We start from the raw sequence: 21,187 nt of genomic DNA, 5'->3' as shown, positions 1-21,187 counted from the left end.
TTACCTCTACCCTCCATAGTCAATAGTTATAAATATTTTATTGACAGATATGAGTAGAGTGATAATCATTACGATAATATCTTAAAAAGCACCCCACGCTTTTTTTTTAAATTTTTTTTTCTATTTTTATTCACACTATTATTATTTTATATTTAATGAAATTTTTAACACTATTCTTAATTTAAATTTATTTTCTATTTTTTAGTTCGGTTTTCTATAGAAAGCGTGTTTTTTAGTTTTTTTAAACTATCATTTATTTTCATCATATATTTAGTTTGGTTTATTTATAATAGCTTGTTTTTTTTAAACTACCTAATCTACTATCCATTCCGTGATAACTTTTAACCTCTGAATCCATTTTCAAAAATCAAAATGTCAGTTTCAAACAGTTCAAATTTGGAAGCAGTTCTTTTTTTTACATTTACGACACTTTTTGGGGAAATGCGTATAAAAAAATATCCATCCCACCTTTCACGATTCTGTAAACGGCATTGGCTTCCTAAATAATTTATCTTTATCAAAGTGCTATTTATAGAAGTAGAAGTCTACAATGAAATATATAAAAATCGTAAAGAATGCGTCAACTTGCACAGAAATCGCATGAAAATGGCTAAAACGTGGTGCCGGTATTTGACCTTTATAGCGATAAAAATACATTTCTTGTTTCTTTATGAACATAAAATAACCTAGTCATTACACAAAACACTGTACTTATTTATTAAAAAATCCAGAAAACCCTCAGCTCCACACGCCGGCACGGTGGGAAATAAATGGCGCGCTGACACAGATTCAAACAAGCATTATTTTATATTTTTCTTCTGGCACTTGTCATTTTATTGTTGATATGAATAGAAAAATTATTCAATTTGTCTATGGTCATAAGTGGTTCAAACAAAAGTCAACTCCATCATTAACAAAATGTGGTTTATAATCGTCCGGACGGCCCGATCATGTCATTATCATCATGTCAATCAATCGACGTCCACTGCTGGACATAGGTCTTTTGTAGGAAGTTCCACAATACACGTTCCTGGGCCGCTTGCCTCCAACGGCTCCTAGCGACTCGCCTGATGTTATCTGTCCACCTCGTTGGGGGCCGACCTACGCTGCGTTTACCGGTGCGGGGTCGCCATTCCATCACCTTAGACCCCAACGTCAATTGGTTCTCCGATTGGCCCTGCCCATTGCTACTTCAGCTTCGCGACTCGCTGACCTATGTCGGTAACTCTAGTTCTTCTACGGATCTCCTCATTTCTGATTTGATCACGTAGAGATACTCCTAGCATAGCTCTTTCCATCGCCCGCTGAGTGACTCTGAGCCTTCTTATGAGGCCCATAGTTAGCGAACATGTTACCTTAGGAGCTATAATTATGACTTATAATTGAAATTGTGTATTTCGTCACATTTTTAGTATTTTTTAATATTATATTTTCTAGTTTTGTGAAAAATTATAATCTATAAGAATTGTACCAGCTAAAGTGATAGGTCTAGTATAGTCAAATACCCTATTACAAAATAAAAGCAAAATAACTTGACTACTAATTGAATACTACATGTATACAAACCAGCTTTTTTTGTTTGGTTCTCATATTATAATAATGGGTTAGGTATATAAGTCTTTAGTTTTGTAGCACTTCCACTCCATTTTTATCTGTGAAACTAATTTGGTGGCCTTATCGCTACATAGTATGGAGGGTAGAGGTAAGGAGAGTCATCTTATATGGGAGAAAAGTTGAAAAAGTGTCCAGTGTATGCGCTAAATAACAGTTCAAAAATCCTCCACAATGGCGCTGGTGGATGCACAGGGTATGGTATGAATGTAGCAATCGTAAATGAATGGAAGTATGCCGAGTTAAAAAATTTAATGTCATTATCGACTAAAGTAGTTAATTATTGAGAATTTCAACAACTTACGTTGTACAAAATATTGTGGTAAATATAACCTTACATATTTATTATAACCAAACGTGCGTTTAGAGTGATTTTATTTCGTAAACAGTAAATAGTACGGTATTTATATTTGGCGCTTCTTTTAAGAGTTACCCTGATGCAAATGTGGCGCCATCCTAGTTTAATACATTTTGACGACACTTTTTCATATACACAGATGACTCTCCTTACCTCTACCCTCCATACTACATAGCCACCAAATTGTACTCTCTTGATTTGTATTTATATCTTTGTAACTACTTTTTGTTTCTTTGGTGTAAAATAAAAGTGTATTCATTCATGGGAAATATACTCTGTGAAATGGACTTGACTAGAATCCATAGCTGGTAAAGTGTAAAAGTCAGCTGCCAGATCATTAAAAAAAAATAACAAAATCAATAATAAAAACAAACAAAATCTTAATTTGTTTCTGTTGTTGTCGTTTTTAGGGGTTTTTCATGGATAATGCAGGCGTTGCTGTCCAAAGTAATATACTTAAAAATTATAATCGCTAAGCGCCCCAACCTAATTATGTAAATGGATTTCAATCTTCTCGCTTTGGGCAAGTTTTGCCCGGAAAGCAGCAAAAGGAAAAACAAGTTTTTCGGGTAAGGTTATTGAATTTTAATTTATCTCATGAAATATAACGACTTCTTTATTTTCTTAGGTCTGGGCACTATTCAAAATGTGTCCACTACAACTAACTAAAGAACATATAACATAGTATATTAACTTTGCTACAACTACAGTGCCAGTTTCAGTAGGTAATTCAGTATTTCACAATACGGTGGTAACTGGTAAGACAGGCAAATAGTCACATTGCCCCGGCTTGAGGGGCCACTGACCATTAAGAGGCGCACTTTGCGATTCCATGCGTTGTGAGTTTAGGACCATATTTTTATTACATATTTGTTCACATCTTAAAAAGTATGGCGGGAGCTGTATGGAGCTTTTGACTATTCATTGGCATATATCATATTTTGTACAGTCCAAACACCAAACCTATCATTTTTGTCATCATTCTCAGGCCCTTAGCAACAAAAATAATATTCTCTGGCAGAATATCAGTGTTACATTTTGACACAACATACAATTACATCACAACATAATAATCTTTGGTTTAAACCCTATATACCTAGATTGCCATAAGGCTGCCAAATTATAGATTTTGTATTTGCATTTTGTAATTTCTTCAATCTTTATACTCCACACCAAACAGATCTTTGTTGACTTTACAATGAACTACTTAACAATTATTCATTGTAAGTCAAGATTAGAGTCTAAAACATTTTATGTTTTTCATGTATTTTTTTAAGAAATTTTCGGTGTTCATCACACTAACATTGTCTAGTTGTGGGAACTCACGGCCTTGTCGCTGCCCACTGATCCAATCGGCCGACAAGTTGAGTTTAAATAGGCTGGGAATGACGTTGTCCAATTTTTCAGGCGCAACTTTGGCAGCGGAAAGCGCGTCAACAGAGGCCAAAAAATGAGTGAAACAAGTAGCAATAGCTTCAGTGAAAAACCTCGGGCGATCACAGTAAAAGCGAATGAAACTCCCAACCGTGCCCTGAGTAGCATGAAGGACAAATATGCTACGAAAATCTTCCTATGCGAGTTATGCACGTACAGCTCAGTGCGGAGGCATAACTTTGTGAGACACATAAAATCTCATTCTTTTGCGAAGCCTTACAGGTGCGCTATTTGCAACTCTCGGTTTCTTCGGCAATGTATCCTATAGAAACGTTTCACTCGCAAGTACGGAGCATCCTCCGGAGATGTTGACTTTACAATGAATGACTTAAAAATTATTCATTGTAAAGTCAACATCTGAATCACTAAACAATTATTCATTGTAAGTCAAGATTTGAGTCCAAAGCATTTCATGTCTTTTATGTATTTTGTGGTCAAGCGCTGGGCTATCGTTAATAAAAAAAATTAAATAAATTGTTAACAAATTTTCGGTTTTTTCCTGCAGTTAGGAAATTCGCAGTATTCATACCTGTGCCTTGAAGAGCAGGGAACGTTGAGTCTGGCAGTTGAGTTTCAATAGGCTGGGAATGATATTGTTGAATGTTTCAGGTGCATCTTAGCGTTAGAGGAAAACACGTCAACGGAAGCCAAAGAAATGAGTGAAGCAGAAGGCAATAGCTCCAGTGACGAACCTCAGGCAATCATTGTAAGAGCGAACGAAACTCCCAAACGTGCCTCGAGTAGCAAGAAGGACAAATATGCTACGAAAATCTTCCTATGCGATTTTTGCAAGTACAGTTCAGTGTGGAGGCGTAACTTTGTGAAGCACATAAAATCTCATACTGGTCCGAAGCCGTACAAGTGCGCCATTTGCAACGCTCGGTTCCTGTACAACAGCATCTACGTTGCACACATGAAGACGCACGCGGCGGACAGCTCATACCATTGCAAGCTGTGCAGCTACACGTGCGGGCGCCAGAGCGACTTGGACATGCACACGATGCGCGCGCACTCCTGGCAGCAGCCGTACTGCTGCCGGATATGCGACTACCAGTGCGTCCGCACCGCCAGCCTGCGGACCCACATGATGACGCACACCGGAGAGAAGCTGTCCGTTTGTGCTCGGTGCTCCTACCGGTCGGCGGATAGGTGCAAGCTGCTGAGACACATGCTGAAGCACACGGGCAAAGAGCCGTATTACTGTGACGTTTGTTTCGCGAGCTTCACTCTAAAGATCAATCTGTGCATTCACATGAGAACTCATATAGGCAAGCGGTTCTTCAGCTGCGACCAGTGCCTGTACATAAGTTTAAATAAAAGCGACTTGATAATTCACGAGCGAGTACACTTCGGCAGTAAAGCGTTCAGCTGCGACCTGTGCAATTACAAATGCGCGCAGAAGGAATATTTGGATAAGCATAAGAGAGAGCACGCCGGCGAAACGCTGTATTCCTGTAATTACTGCAGCTTCCAATGCTCGCAAAGAATATATTTAGAAAACCACGTCTGGACCCACAGCAGCGAGAAGTCCTATTCTTGCAACACCTGTGACTACAAGTACTGGCACGCCCACGTTCTAAAACCTCTCGTGAGCCTTGAAACTGGAACCAAACCTTACCTATGTGACTTTTGCGACTACGAGTGTACTCAAAAATGCCAGATGAATACCCATGTGAGAACCCACACACATGAACAATTTTACTCCTGTGAGAAGTGTGATTATAAAAGTTTTGAAAAAAAACAATTAAGAATTCACATGAGGACGCACGCCCAGCGATATTCTTGTAGACATTGTGATTATAAATGCATACAAAAGAATCAATTGATTTGCCATATGAGGACCCACGGGGAGACAAAACCATTCTTTTGTGAGCTTTGTGACTATAAAGGCAAACTAAAACATCACCTAAAGTCTCATATGAAGGCACATACAGGTGAAAAACCGTTTTCTTGTGGGCTATGCGACTACAAAGCTTCGCATAAACATCATTTAAAGATTCACATGAGCAATCACGCCAGTGGCAAGTATTTTTGCTATCGTTGCGGCTTTAAGAGTAAGAAATCCAAAGTCCTTAAACTGCACATGGAGACACATCGGTGAAAACCTAAGCTTTGTTACTATGTCACTATGTGTACGGGAAAAAAAAATCCATATAATTAAAGAAATTGAGATAATAAACATATAAATACATTTGGAATGCGTTGGTTTCGAGGACGTTTTAGATTTTATTTAGTTTTAAATGGTTTATTTTAGGTTATATTTATTGACTAGTATTTTTTGTTGCACGAATGATGTTATTTTGGAATACTAATAGACTCATTATCGGTCAACCAACATTAAAATTTGAGATTTATTTATTGAATCTTATTATAATTATAATTGAATCAATTGAATCACCGGAATGCGCCCGCATACTTTGACAATTGAAAGCGTCACTCTCAAACCTTATAGCTAACTTCAGGGTGTCGGTTTTTTGTGACGGTGTGCGCGCATCGTAAAAATTTACCATTGTCCTAATGAAATTTAATGACTTCTCGAACTTATCAATCAATTCAAATTAATATTCGGTATCACCGGTTCAGTCGACTACCAGCGCGCAACTACACTCGCAGCTAACTTCTGCCACGTAATAAAATTTGAATCGAACTGTACAAAATTGGATAAGATAAGTCATTTCATGGACTAACTGTCACTGTATTACTGAATCATAATTATTTACATCAATGATATACAATTGTATGTTTAATAGTAGTAAGTATTTTCGTCTGGCGCCTAGACGAAAAATAATACGGAATCTTTTTAAAAAAAGTGCAGAAGGCCTTCCTGAGATACTTGTTCAAGCGCTGCTATGTGTTTAACCCCTTCATGTACCCAACCAATAATCATGCGATCAACTGAAAGTAATGTGCCGAATCTAACGCGTAGACGTCGATGCTCCAGATCTTAATAACCAACCTTCAACTACAAAAAAACTAATTATTCGTGGTTCCTTCCTGTAACACTGTCACTGGACTATATCGCGTTCATTGTCGCCGTTCAATGCTTGGACATCAATGCCCAATGGCATCTATTCCACGACGGCTGGACAGCATTGTTCCGTGAATTGTTGAGTGTTACAGTAACTTTATAAAGTGGGTAAATAATTAAACTTTTGATAACTATACATTCATATTGGCCAGATATTTTATTAAATTGATTAGTATTTTAAAAAATACGCTTATATTTATTATTTAACTAATGTTTCCAAGAAACAATTATAATTATATTTGACTAGCTGTTGCCCACTTCGTCTGCGTTTGATTTTGTTTTTTGATGTCGCATACAATTTAGTTGCAGTTCTAAAATATGAGAGGTTCTCTGCTGTGCGCTGAGGAGTTCTGTCCTCTATCTCTAACCACATTCATCAGATCTACACAAAGGTTGGGAAAAATTAAACAAATGTTACAACCTCTATAGTACAAAAATAATTATTTAAATTACTTATAATTTGTCGGAGTTATGGTGTAAAATTGTCAAATACTTTCAATCCCCGCTCCCAAAGGATCCTAGCTTAATGCCGGGATAAAAAGTATCCTATATTCTAACATTTCTAAGAATATGTGTACAAATGTTATGAGGAGTTTTTGCGTGAAAGCGTAACAAGCAAACTTACATTGACATTTATAATATTAGTAGGGATTAACAACCAATGTTCATGACATTGAGTTGGTGGGTATTTCGTTATAAATACGGGTGCATTTTCGATACACTTTAAACCCTCACAGGAGGCACCCTCGGGTCGACGTCTCTAACTCTCCCCCCCCCGATGTCGTCGAGCCCTGGGGCTCTTCTCATGGCGAGCTTTCGCGCTCGCCCCACTCCCCCGGTGACGCCGCAGCAACCCCTCAGGAGGTTATCGGCAAGTGTCCTTCCGAAAAAGCAAAAAAAAAAATACACTTCAGTCCTACATGGACTCGAACGATGCAAAGATACCTCTTGGTGTCTTGGTCGTTTACCATGAGATACTCTGAGAATATTGAATGACCTTTACTTCAGTACGCGCAGAGTATCACTATAGTACACTATATTAATATCATGTCTTTAATAATGTTTAATGTCATCCTGTCCATAAATTATGTAGTCGATCTTATTAGTGTTAGTGAACATGCCATATTAACAAGATGTAAAATAAGTAAATAAGTAATATATTTATAACCAAAATAAATTAATATATTTTACGCGATTTTTTGATAAGTTTCCTATAAGAACTTTCCTCATCTATTCTAGTCAGTAAAATAATAATAAAATGGTATTTTATAGTCACTAATGAGAAAAAATGTAAGTGTTTGATATTATTGTATCCATTCTTTAATTTATATATATTCAAGGAATACATAGTTTATAGAAAATAAATGTATTTTTTAGTTCGTTAGCATATATTTTGTAAATTTTTTTTGGTGAATAAGCCGAGAAATACGTTTGGGCTTATCGTCCGCAAAACATACTTGGTAGATATATTATATATATATGTATATTAAATATTTATAAAGAGACCTACCTAGGTCTATAAACAAAAAGCAAATCTGTTTTTATGACTTTTCTTAATAAGTAAACAAACTTTTCATTATTTTTATTTAAGTTATAATATAATAAAATAATTTAGTAGATATTGATCGAAGTGATAATTCCAAAGATATAATGAAATATAAACGATAAATATAAAACACGCTGGTTTCAGTTATCCTCATGTAACAAATATTTCCCTGAGCTTTTTGAAATTTCGGTGACTCAAATCCAAACTCATATTATAAAAGCGGAAATGTATTTTTCTGTATGTTTGTGGCTTACTATCTAATGTATGTAATCAATCTTGAGATCCTGTGAACAAAGGTTGCCTCTTTATTTCTTGTAACAACAATTCACTTTATCAACTATTATATTTTATGTATTGTTTGTATTTCTTTGTTTTTATTCTTGAGGAAAGTTGACTAAGGCTGATTTGACATGTTTCCAAATCTCGTTTAAAGTCTTATAAGGTTTATAATAAATATAACGAAATAGCTTATTTTGTTTTTACTTTTCTAGTTCGTTGTATCTGCTTCCACTACTCAGCAATAGAGGGCGCTAGTTAAAAGATTTCAGTTTTAAGATTTGGTACAATAGTGTAATGATAAAGTTTAGTGTGCACCTATTTTTATCCACTTGTAGTTTCTTACATGAATGTCGATGTTATGTCCCATTCCAACTACGTGAAAAGGAGGATATTAAGAACTTAGTCCACGCCAGATATTATATATAGTACCGTCTACCTATTATAAGCCAAGCGAAATTACAGCTTTGTTAAAGGTTTCTGATCTAGTCATAGACCTATAGACGGGCATGGTAAAACAACAAGGGTTCTAAGAACGATACAAACAAAATTAAGTTTTCGGTTTGTCAAAATTTAAAAGTTCTTCATTCTTGTTGACCTATTACAGTGCACTTATAAAGCGGTCATACATTATTGTTCACATAATTGTGATGGGTGAAGGGGATGGTGATAACTTCATTCGCCAACTTAAAACTAAAACTACGAGGGTTCCGAACCCGCCCTTTTTACTCTTCTTATCACTTTCTTACAGTAAATTATTATTAAGCTATGAAATTAGAATTCACACCCAAGCTTTTTTATAGTTTAAGGCATCCTTAACATTAAAATAGGATTTTTTGGTAAGCTTAAGTTTTATATAAACTATGAACTTATTGTGAGACATCTCAAAGATTTCATTCCATAATTTTTTATAACATAATACAATTGGCCTTGAATGAATTAGCAATTTTATGTTTCCTAATAAACTGCGCAACGAGTTTATTTTTGCTTCTAATTTTCACATTGTTACAGCCCATATTATTCTTTTTTTAATTTTGTTATATTTTTATGCACATAAAATTTTCAAATATGTACTGACTATGTACAAATTTCTTCGGTAGGTTTCATAAAATAATTGTTTTCTAAAACCGCATTTTGTTTGATTACTTTGACCAAACTTCGCTACATTTGGACCGAGATTGTGTAAGCCATCCGTTAGTTGCCTAGATGGGTAGGTAGGTGTTTTTAGACGTTGATTAATTGAGTGATGATAACGAAGCTGACGGACTCGATGAGAGTAAATGAACCATGTAACAGATAAAGAGCTGGCAGAGGCGCCTGCCAAATAACTGAACAACAGTCTATTAATCCACTAATATTGCAGCTTTCAAAGCGCTAGGTACCTACCTAGGTACAAAGATGGATATATCGTGGTCACTTCAAAGCAACGGTAACCTTGACAGACCTAAATTTTTTAAAAGTAATACTTCTTTTGGCGCGTTAGGGAAAAAATATGAGAGTAGGTATTTTATAACGATGCGCGCGCACACCGACACCCTGAAGTTAGCTATACGGTGATTTAATTGATTCGATTGTACGTTTTAAGTGAAACTCGGTTGTTAGATAATTAGTCTATTAGTATACCAAGTTTGATTATGTTTATTATCTCAATTTCTTTAAATGTAGAAATAACTTTTTGTGATATTTAATTCTTGATTTGAAATATTGTTACGCCAAAGAAATATGTTGTATGAATCGTATGAAACACGTTTTTACTCCTCTACTATTTTACCTGGTAAATGATTACGTGTCCTAGTTCTAGCAGCTAGGTATATTTAAATCGGTTTCCATGTAGCACCGTACCGCAACCCTAGATTTCTTGGCGACGGTGGGATGGTAACTAGCCACGGCCGAAGCATGACCAGACTGGGAGATAATTCATCACCATCATCATCATCATAACAATCCAGTGCTAGACTAAAGGCATTTCCCATCGGGAGGGTTTGCTTATAATCACTACGTTAGACAGACGGGTTAATTGTGTCCCTGGCGCGTGCGACAACAGAGGCTGTGATAGCGCAGTGGGTAGGAGGCAGACTTCACTTTCGGGGGGCCGAGTTTCCGAACTTCCGAATCCCAGCACACACCTTTAACTTTTCTAAGTTATGTGCGTTGTAAAGTAATTAAAATATCACTTGCTTCAACGGTGAGGGAAAACATCGTGAGGAAACCTGCTTGCTTGAGAGTTCTACATAATGCTCTGTAAGGTATGTGGAGTTTACCAATCTGCACTGGGCCAGCGTGGTGGACTACGGCCTTAACCCTTTCTCATTGCGGGAGGAGACCCGTGCCCTGTATTGGGCCGGTAATGGGTCGATAAGATGATGATGATGATGCGTGCTCAGTGGGGAGATGTGATAAAAAAAATTTAATAAGAACAAATCCCTACTAATATTATAAATGTCAATGTAAGTTTGTTTGTTACGCTTTAACTTAACTCCTCAGCGGACGGCAGCAAACCCCTAAGGCTTAGCGATGCTGAATACTTTTAATCTTTTTAGAACTAGAACTAAATTGACCGCCACATCAAAAAACAAAATCAAATGCAGACGAAGTAAACAACAGCTAGTATAAAATAAAAAGAGATTTTTCTATTGAATTTATGTCAGTTTTTAACATTATTTTTAAGCACTAGAAATTTAGTTAAATACATATTTATTTATTTTATTTATACACTTTATTGAACTAACAAAAAAGCGGTTTAAGAGAGACTTAATGCTAAATCATTTTCTATCAGCCACTATAATGCGTGGGTTCAAGTTATAGCTTCGATGGAGTATGCTAAAATACAACGTGTAACGGAATTACGAAATCCTGTTGAAGAGTGTTACATACGAAAGATATTAAATCAAAAGCATATTAATTTTCCCGTACAAACTAATTCAAAACATTCTAAGGGTTTACTTGACAACCCTATTGATGCAAAAAGACCGACACGTGCATAGTACCTACGCTACGCGACTCGTAGCTAATAAAGTGACAGGAGTCACTTGATTTTACTTTTGCATGTGATGTTAGGGCTGTATCTGATTTCTTTCAGCAAAATCTTTGGCAATGGTTTACTCAAAAACTATTAGCGTTTCGGTTTCATAGATAAGTCTCAGAGACAGTAAATAATGTACAAGTACCTCTAAAGCCGCTGAAGTATTACCTGGTTGAAACCTCTGGGCACAGCGAGTCTGTTATACAATCTGTTATGTAAGTAAATTAAATGATACACTTACCGGGTCTGCGACGCGGGCGGATTGTGGGGCGGGCGCAATTTCACGCGACGCGCTCGCGCCCACGTCGCCGGGACCTGTCGGCGAGTTGGACACGAAGATCTATTGCCCAGTTGATTTTTCACGATGTCCGTCCAATGTTCATCTTTAAATAGTTATAAGGAAAATATTCTTAGTTAAAGTATATGAATAAATCAAATTACAGTGTCTGTCGTATGTTGTAACCAAACCACATTTTATAAAACCTTTGTATGTCGGGGCTAATTTTCGGAACGACTGAAATTATTTTGACGATACTTTTGCAGTTTGAACTTTGGTTAAGGGTAAACTAGGCGGTCTAATGTTTAACTCTTACAATGTACACTGTTAGCGCTGACTGCTGTGCTATGAATATTAGATACTAGATGATGCCTGTTACTTCGTCCGGGTTTGTTTTCGTTTTTAAAGCATAGCGTAGGAACAGTTTATTTGTTAAATGTGCGATCGACAGATATTAAAGTTTGATAGTTTGATTAAGAAAAGTTTGTTTTGAACTCCTAAACTGCTATGTAAACTTCTACATAAATAAATGAAATGATGTCAAAGCTGTTTATTTAAATAAGAATTAGTGCTGCAATACTAATGTAACCCACTTTTGATTCCACCGGCAATTTCATAAATACCGTATGTGTACTTATGTACACGCGTTAGAAGTTATACTTCCTTGGCTTAACAAGATAAAAATCTTTTCAAAAATTTTATCTTTCGCCTTATTCTACGTTTGTTGAAAAAAGGACACTATCAATAGAAAAAAGACATTGTTTGAGTTGTTGAAAGTCAAATGTTTTTTAGAAAAACTAAAATGTTGTCTATATCTAACTTCATGGTGTCAGTTTTTTGTGAAGATGTGCGCGCATCGTAAAAATTTACCATCACCATTTTTCCCTAACGCGCCAAAAGAAGTATAACTTCAAAATGTTAGGACACAAAAGCTGCTATTGCGAAATACCTATGATAGTTAGTGTAGGGTCAAGGATAGCTTCAATACCTTACATACATATGGCGGATTTATTTACTTAACAATTATTTAGTGTAAAGTCAACATCTAAGAATGCTCCGGTGTCGGAGCGGAACGAGCATAGAGAGTATTTTGCTGAAAATCTGTTAGGTGTGGAGTATAAAGACTGAGGAAATTATAAAATACACCATACAGATTCTTCTGCTTTCCGCGGAGTATAGCAAATTAAGCTTAGTTTTCATAATACTCATTGCTTAAAAATAGTAAACCTTACATTTATCTACAATACTGCTGACACTCTATACGCATGTCAATTTCTCGTAGGCTTACTTTTCAGAAGTTTTATTTCTGCCGTGTGTAAATTGTACAGGTTTTTTTAATAAACCTTTTAAAGCTGTTTAAATTCTCATCGTGTGTAAGAAAGTGCACCTAGAACGTCTGCGTCGATTAAGTTTTCTGACCTGAGAGCAAAGACATGTCGTATCAGTTAGCAGTAGTAGCGATGAAAAAGGAAGCTGCAATGCGTCGGTACGGTACAGTACGGCGTGGCGCGGCGTCTAAATCCGGTCGGTAGCCGAGCGTTCAAGCGCGGTATGAAAAATGGCGTCGTACTTAGGTAATGCCGCGTCGCCACCGTCGCGTGCACAAGTGTTTACCTTTATAGCTCCTCGTAACTAACAGCTCATAGGTATTAAACTCAACACCTGACCCTATTAAATTTCCAAATTTACCAACTTAGTAGTATTTGCAAGGTTTCTATTCGGCAATCTTCTTTTCTTCTTCTAGCTAAGAACACAACAGACAAATTCACCTTCGCAACGAAAAAACAAAATCAAAATCGGTTCATTCATTCGCAATCGACGATGGCACAGACTAAAATACACACACACACACACACACACACACAGACACACGCACGCAGACACGCGAGCGCATCTCAAACGATGAAAGGATGAAAAACGTTTCGAAAGAGTTAAGTAACTGGTTGACAACCACGTAAAAGTTTATATGGATGCAACGGGCCACCGCTTATGGCGTCTTGCTGTTCTGTGGTAAAATGGCGATGCATAAACAAGAGTGTCCTAATCTCGCTAATCGTAGTAGATAGGTATATCCTAAAAAAACCGATAAAAAGGTTACATCATTCGTTGCTGTTAACTATGTATCTAGTTTAAATCATTCATTCATTCAAATACTGTTAAATAGCACTAGTTTTAGATCGATTTTTACAAAGCTAGAATTGTTTTTTAATATTTTTAGATACTACGGTTGCCCGTGGCTTTCGGGGGACTGTTTTTTCTGGGAGAAATTCGAATTTCCTCATTCGAAATTTCATTAGAATTGGTTCAGTAGTTTTTTCGTGAAAGACTAATAAGCATCCTTCCATCCTTAAAAACTTTCGCATTTAGAATATTAGTAGGAATAGGAAGTAGGATGGATAGGTGCTTACTTTGAGAGAAAAAAACCATGCAAACCCTTTGGAAGCTACCTGCACCTACCGGCTAGCATAGGCAAGAGTTAAAATGTATATCCCCTGACAAGGGATAAAATTAACACTATACCTGCCAAAGCACGGCAACAGAGAATAGGAGGAATACACTTTCAATCAGGTGAGATTGTGGTCAAGCGCTAGTTTATTATAGTTAAAAAAAAAACTTGTGCGCCAATGCTTTGAGAGTTGATAAGGCTGTAAGAGTAGATAACATTTCGTCTTTTCCCGGGGGTGAAAAATAACTACTGCCCATGGCACCAGTATGTATGGTGTTATGGTTTTTGCGCTCGCCTGTACGCTTTGACGGGACAGTTTGTATAGCGTCGCGCATCGCGGCCCCCCCCCGCACGCCGTCACGCCGGAGCCGCAATGGATGCGTCCGCGACGGATGGCCCGCTGCCGCTGCGGTTCGTGCCGGAACCGACGCGATTCTTTAACTAAATATAGATGCTGTGTAATTATTGTAACAGACAAACGATTCTCATTAATATTTAGGTAATACATCGCACTGCCTGCGGCTTCGCCTAAACTTGTGTACTATACGCTTGTATTAAGTAATCACACGCTATTAAGCGTAAGTTGATTAAGGAACGACGAACAAACCAATGAATTATCCTGTGATATAAAATAAATCACATCGCTATCTAGCCCCAAAGTAAATGTAGCTTGTGTTATGGGTACTAAGATGACTGATGAATATTTATGAGTAAAATACATCAATATTTATCATCATCATCATCACATCAACCCATTACCGGGCCACTACAGAGCTCGAAGAGGTTAATGCTGTAATCCACCACGCTGGCCCAGGTCGGATTGGTGGACTTCACACGCCTTTGATGACACGTTGAAGCAAGTGATATTTTAATTATTTCAAACGCACATAACTCAGAAAAATAAGAGGTGCATGCGGCACCCCGACAGTAAAGTCACACAATGCGCTATCACCGCTCAAATACTTATAATATTCAAATAAACACCCAGATAAAACCCTAATAAACACCCAGAGAAAAATATTCATATTCATCACCCAAACATTTTCCGGTTGTGCGAATTCTAGGACAATTAACTCTAGAATTATCCCTTCTATTGTCCTCTTTTATGCAATTTTCCTGAAGTTACGTAAATTGACTTTTATATAAAATCTTATTATTGATTTCCGTCTGGAATGATTGTTGTCAGGTGAAGCTTCATAATTACTAGTTACAAACAGATTAGCTACCTACATTATGTTCCTTTTATAGTATCTTTAGATGTCGCAATGTTTTTTTATATGAACGAATCTCAACGGTTTTTATCACTTAAATCTTTTATTGCTCGCGAAGCGCACAAAATGGCGTCAGTTGCGCGTAATGGCAGCGGCGTGGCTCGCTTTGATCCCAACAGACTGCAGAGTGATTAATTGTTCGGTTTGTTTTACGTGCGCAGTGTACACGCAATGAATCAACATTAATGCTGTCACAACACGCGACATGTTGCTGGCTGCGTCGAAATGACAATGGCTAATGACTAAATTGATCTGCTGTATTACTTAGGTGATTATTTTCTCTCGTGAAACATTACAGGTTACAGGTTTTTCTGTACACGACGAAGATGTTTTTACCTCCATTTAATATATATACATAGGTGTTATTTGGATAAAATTTGCATACGAGCGCCTATGCTCGAAGAATGGATAAAACTCTAAGGCTGCCAGTCCACCGGATTGGAGCAGGCTGCGAAGTCGAGAAACGTTCTTATGCGGAGCGGAGTTGCGTTCTGTGTCTGTCCACCGTGCACCGGAGCGGAGCGAGGCTGCGGAGCGAAGTGAGAAAGTAATACGGAGCGGAGTTGCTGTGTTTTACAACATGCGGAGTTAGGCAACAAGCCGCTCCCCGCTCCGCTTACTGGTTTAATATGAATTTTTAAACTAGCTCGCAAGTCCACTTAAGAGGAGCGGAGATTTTGTGCAATCCTATCGGTTAATATTTTTCCGCTTCTCGGCTCCGCGGCCTCGCTCCGCTCCAGTAGACTGGCAGCCTAAGATAACGTAGAAAATTGTATTTGATGCCGTCTAAGATGGAAGCCAGCTAACGTCCGCATTGTGCCCCCTTGTGTTCATAAACATGAGGCGTAGATGTTAATCCTCATGTGCCTATAATGACATACACGAGGAACACAGCGTTATATTAACGCTTCTTAACGACAGAAATAATCATGGCGATAGTCCTTCCCCGGACGTGCTCTGTCACGGAAAGCTCTACTACTACTACTAAAATCGAGCTTTTCTTCGTTTCAGGCTTCGTTGCTTCTGCACGTTTAAAGATTTATTTATTTACTACCTGTTGCCCGCGACTTCGTCTGCGTTTGATTTTGTTTTTTGATGTGGCATTGACATTCAATTGGCATTCAAGTATTCAGTATCGTTAAGCCTTAAATGAGGAGTTTGCTGCTGTCCGCTTAGGAGTTCTGTCCTCTATCTAGAGATAGAGGACAGAACTCCTAAGCGGACAACATTCATTAGATCTGAACAAAGTTTTGGCAAAATTAAACACCTATTATAACCTCCATAATACAAAAACAATATTTAAATCAGTTATAATTTGTCGGAGTTATGGTGTAAAATCGTCAAACACTTTCAATCTCCTCTCCCAAAGGAACCGAGCTTAATGTCGGGATAAAAAGTATCCTATATCCTATATTACTTCTAACACTTCCAAAAATATGTGTACAAAGTTTCATGCAGATCGGTTAAGTAGTTTTTGCGTGAAAGCGTAAAAAACAAACTTACATTGACATTTATAATATTAGTAGGGAAGTAGGGATAGGGATAGGGAAGAAGGGATTAAAAGCCTTTTCAACAATCTTATCTTACTGATTATTTACTTATAAAGACACCTGTTTCGCTTGATTGTCTTGATTTGGCATAGGCCTCCCCCAGGTTCTTCCATGTTTCGCGATCATGGCTTTTCCTTGTCCACAGAGGTTCTGCTGTCGTTCCCAAGTGATCTTCCCACCTTCGAAGTGATCTTTCCCTTCTTCTCCTACCGTCTCTAGGATACCATTCTGTTATATCTTTTGCCCAATTTTCTTTTTTTCTTCTCATTAAATGATAAACCCACTTCCATTGAAGTTTTTTAATGATGTACGTTACGTCTGTTATATTTGTTTTCCCTCTTTTATTTTATCCTGTCTTTTTACTCCTGTCATGCTTCTTTCGATATTAAGTTCTCGCATAATATAAAATTATATAATATTTGTTTGGTTAAAGCTCATGTTTGGCAATCATAAGTCATACATGGAAGAATACAGGAGTTAAATATCTGACTCTTTAGTTTCAGTGGTATCTTTGAATTTTTTGTGATTCTTTTAAAGACCAGTATTTCTTCCATGTAGAATTAATCCTGTTCTGTATTTCTTTTGAGGTGATGTGTTTAGGAGAAGTAATTGGTCCAAGGTATGTATACTGTTATTAACTTGAATAGGGTGTTTAGTACAGTTAGTCATTTGGTTTTTGACACATTGATGAGTGAATAATGCGTTTACAGATATTGAACGTAAAAGAAAATGCGCGGAACTAAACCCCATTTCGTGAGAAGCGCGCGCCGAAACAGTCGAGTTGAATTTATCGCGCTAAATTGTTACACGAATAATTAATTTAGTTTATCGCTCTAACGGGAATGTTGATTTCCAGTGGACTGGAACAACAAATTGGTGGGCTTGAGTTATATCGGCAGATTAATAGGAACTAAATAGACACGGTGGAAGTATGCACGGCTGAAAGCGGTTATAGCGCATTGGTTAGGAGCCAGTGGCGTGCATAGAGGGTATGCACAGGGTATGCAGATGATATAAAATGAAGAAAATCTCCAGAACGAGTTATAAATACTTAAGGGTAGGCTTTTAATAACTCTTACAATTTCCTTAAGTATTTATAACTCGTAATGGAGATTTTCTTTATTTTATACCATCTGCATACCCTGTGCATACCCTCTATGCACGCCACTGTTAGGAGCTCGAATTCACTCGAGCAGAGTTCAAATCCCAACACGCTCCTCTAACTTTTCTAAGTTATGTGTTTTTTTAGTAATTTAATATCACTTGCTCCAACGGTGAAGGAAAAAATAGTGGGAAAACCTGCATGCCTGAGAGTTCTATATAATGTTCCGCAAGGTGTGGAGTCCACCAATCCAGTCCATCAGGGAAGAATCATTATTATTTAATACTAATACAATAAACCTACACAAATATCATCACTCCAACCGATTGACGTTCACTTCTGGACATAGGTATTTGTAAATTGTAGGGGTGTACATTAGTAGGGTGTAGGGCCATTCTAGCGCCTTGGGACCCCAACGTCCATCGATTCTACGAGTTATGTGCGCCGCCCATCGATACTTCGCTCCAAATATACATGCTAAATTTAAAAAAGAAATAAACGAATATAAATTATTATGCAAAGTTTAAAATAAGTCCCGTCCCCTCATAGTTACTTAATTATAAAGCTGGCGGCACACTCGGCGCCGCGCCAGCGACGCGCGACGGGCCGCGACCGCCGCGTGTCTTCGCAGAACCGCGCTTTCATCTTCGGCACCGTGACCGGTACGAGGAACAGCTTCTCACTGTCTTTTAGTATATTAAATTAATTCCGAACCTACTTATCTCTTAGCTGCCATTAAAATGCGATTTCGCGGTAAATTCGTTAGTGTTTCATGAACGAGATAAACTACGAGTATTACCATTATGAGCTCTCGTGTGCTGAACTATATTTTTGTTATTTAAATAATTTTTTTAAATAATTGCAGAAAAAAATTATTATATAAGTAGTAGAAAGTTCCAAGGTATTATTTACTTTTGTGTAAATATCTGGTCAATTACCTATAAATCTTAAAAATAGTCTAAACATGATACAATGTTAGTTTGAAATATTACAATTAAATTGATAAAATGATTTAAAAAATTATCCTTATAGGCATAATATATTACGTGAGTATACTTGTACATCTTTAATCTTTGATAGCTCTATCCATTTTGAATAGTCTATTAAAGATCTGATTGAACATCAGGGAGGTAGCTGGACAACATGTGACAATATAGCAAGTCATTAATTTCATAACATTAAATATCATTTAAAAATTATAGACGAGGCAATGAATACTTTCAACTCGTATTGAATCAATTCCTCAACTAGTTTGGCTCGTGCACTACGAAGTATTAATGAGCATATTAATTGCCCCAAGATCATATTGGACATAAAATAAATATCAATTAGCGTTTGTCAGTACATCAGCAGGTAGCGAGGCGTGCTGTAATTGCGGCGGCGCGCCACCGTGGCCGCGCGATGCGTCTCGCTGCGATCCATTGCGGCCCGCAGTTGCGGCGACACAGCTTGTTGGTGTTTACGGGGCGTTCGCGCACCGCACGCTTGCGTTTCTTAACCCGGTGTGGCGCATGACTAACGATTTGTGATTCTTATTTTACTTGACGATTGATTTAATTGCGTACACATCTTGTACATCTTTACGTGAACGCTTCAAAGATCTAGAATGAAAATTAAGCCTAATTGAGAATATGCTTTTTTAATATGATTCCCTTGGCAATTTTGGACCTGCCAATGCATAAGTTTAAATGATGTTTTAAAACACATTCAATAAATCGTGGTTACTTTATGATTGATGAATTTCTTATCGACAAGGCTCCTTGAAAGCAGGCTCCGCTTTCATCTCTCACAAGAAAGAAAATTTAAAAGATTCTAAACTGTAAAATGATGTTGAAAAAGAAAAATCTGCTGAGTTTCTTGCTGGCTCTTCTCGGTGGAATCTGCCTTCCCAACCGGTGGTATAGTCACTACAAACAGACTAACTTGTCGTTTTAAAAGTGCTTATAAACCTACCTACTACCCTACCCGGGCCTACTTGAATAAATGAAATTTGATTTTAGTTTTATTTTGCAGGATATGTTGTCCTGGATGGTGTAATTTATAATTTCTTCAATCTTTATACTCCGCACCCAACAGATCTACTACAATGGTCTCTCTCTATACGCACGTTTCGCTCCGACACCGGAGCATCCTCAGGAGATGTTGATTTTTTGCTAAGATTTGCTCACTTAGCAATTGTTCATTGTAGAGTCAACATCTCCAATTCAATTCATATATGTAGTATCAGTTGATACAACTAATTACATATTATTTGTACCTTTATCTAATTATAATTTCAATTTGATTATTCTGATAGAGGGAGAGATAATAGTGCCAGTTTTGTTTTACTCAATCTGTTTTGCTCTCCCTCTCTTCTCTCTCATAGCAGGGAGTGATATAGGTAGGGTATAACAATACTTGCCAAATGTTAATGACAATGATTTAACATGCAAATAATTAACTCAAGGCTTACACTGAAAATTACTTGTCAAAAGAACTAACTAAAATGAAACCTACGTAACAATATTTTGCCCAGCCTGGAAATCGTATTTCCAATCGAAGGACAGACCAGTCTAAATTAGTTTGATCTGTCCCCACGTAGGGAGCAGAGGCGACAGACCGCATGTTTTATTCCTATTTGTCCCCCTGAGGGGACAGAGTAGGGGGACAGATGGGAAAAATTCTGGAAATCGATAATATCATGCACATCGAAGTCCAACATCACGAGACAAAGGAGGCATTATTGCTCACGAGGCGAATATTTATCTCTATCAACCCACTACCGTCCGACTGCAAGGCTCCGGTTCCCTCTCGGGAGGGGAAATTGGAGAAGTCTAGGCAACTACGGATTGGTAGACTTCTCACACCTTTTAGAACATTGTGGAGAACTCTCAGGAACTGTCAAAACAAGGGTTATTTTAAATTACTTAAATTAAAAACGCACATAACTCCGTAACGTTAGAGGTACGTACCGAGGATCAACCTCGGTCCTTACGAAAAGGATGCCAAAGCTTTAACCACAAGTCTATCACCGCTTTTTTTAAGGCGGATATTATCGTCAAGCCGAAGGTCCTCATCACAAATTGGTAACAAAATACAAACAGACCGACAGTGGAGGCGACGGCGCCTCGTAGTTGTTTTTATGTAGTTAGTATTTTGTAGGCTGCAGCTAATAAACGACATGTGCGCTTGTAACTCTATGCCGGCCCGCGACATGTGACGTCTCTAGAGTGTAGTGACGTGAACTGTCGATAAACTGATTTATCGACAGCCAAGCAGAGCAGCCA

The 21,187-nt window shown here is 37.6% G+C and overlaps 1 protein-coding gene across 2 annotated transcripts; it reads left to right on the top strand.

The window, feature by feature from the left end:
- Nucleotides 1-2,348: 2,348 nt before the first annotated feature.
- On the top strand, nucleotides 2,349-5,583 carry LOC120632077 (zinc finger protein OZF-like). 2 transcript variants are annotated; one of them, XM_039901853.1, is made up of 3 exons: nucleotides 2,349-2,538; nucleotides 3,377-3,625; nucleotides 4,013-5,583. In XM_039901853.1, the coding sequence occupies exons 1-3, from the start codon at nucleotides 2,468-2,470 to the stop codon at nucleotides 5,502-5,504; spliced, it is 1,812 nt and encodes a 603-aa protein (XP_039757787.1). In that variant the 5' UTR covers nucleotides 2,349-2,467; the 3' UTR covers nucleotides 5,505-5,583. The 2 variants fall into 2 exon arrangements, with proteins under 2 accessions (XP_039757787.1, XP_039757788.1); XM_039901854.1 differs by lacking the exon at nucleotides 2,349-2,538 and adding an exon at nucleotides 2,643-2,694.
- Nucleotides 5,584-21,187: the final 15,604 nt, after the last annotated feature.

The sequence above is a fragment of the Pararge aegeria genome, chromosome 19, assembly GCF_905163445.1.
Source record: "Pararge aegeria chromosome 19, ilParAegt1.1, whole genome shotgun sequence".
NCBI classification, from domain to species: Eukaryota; Metazoa; Arthropoda; class Insecta; order Lepidoptera; family Nymphalidae; genus Pararge; species Pararge aegeria.
This window is presented reverse-complemented; position numbering and strand designations above follow the sequence as displayed.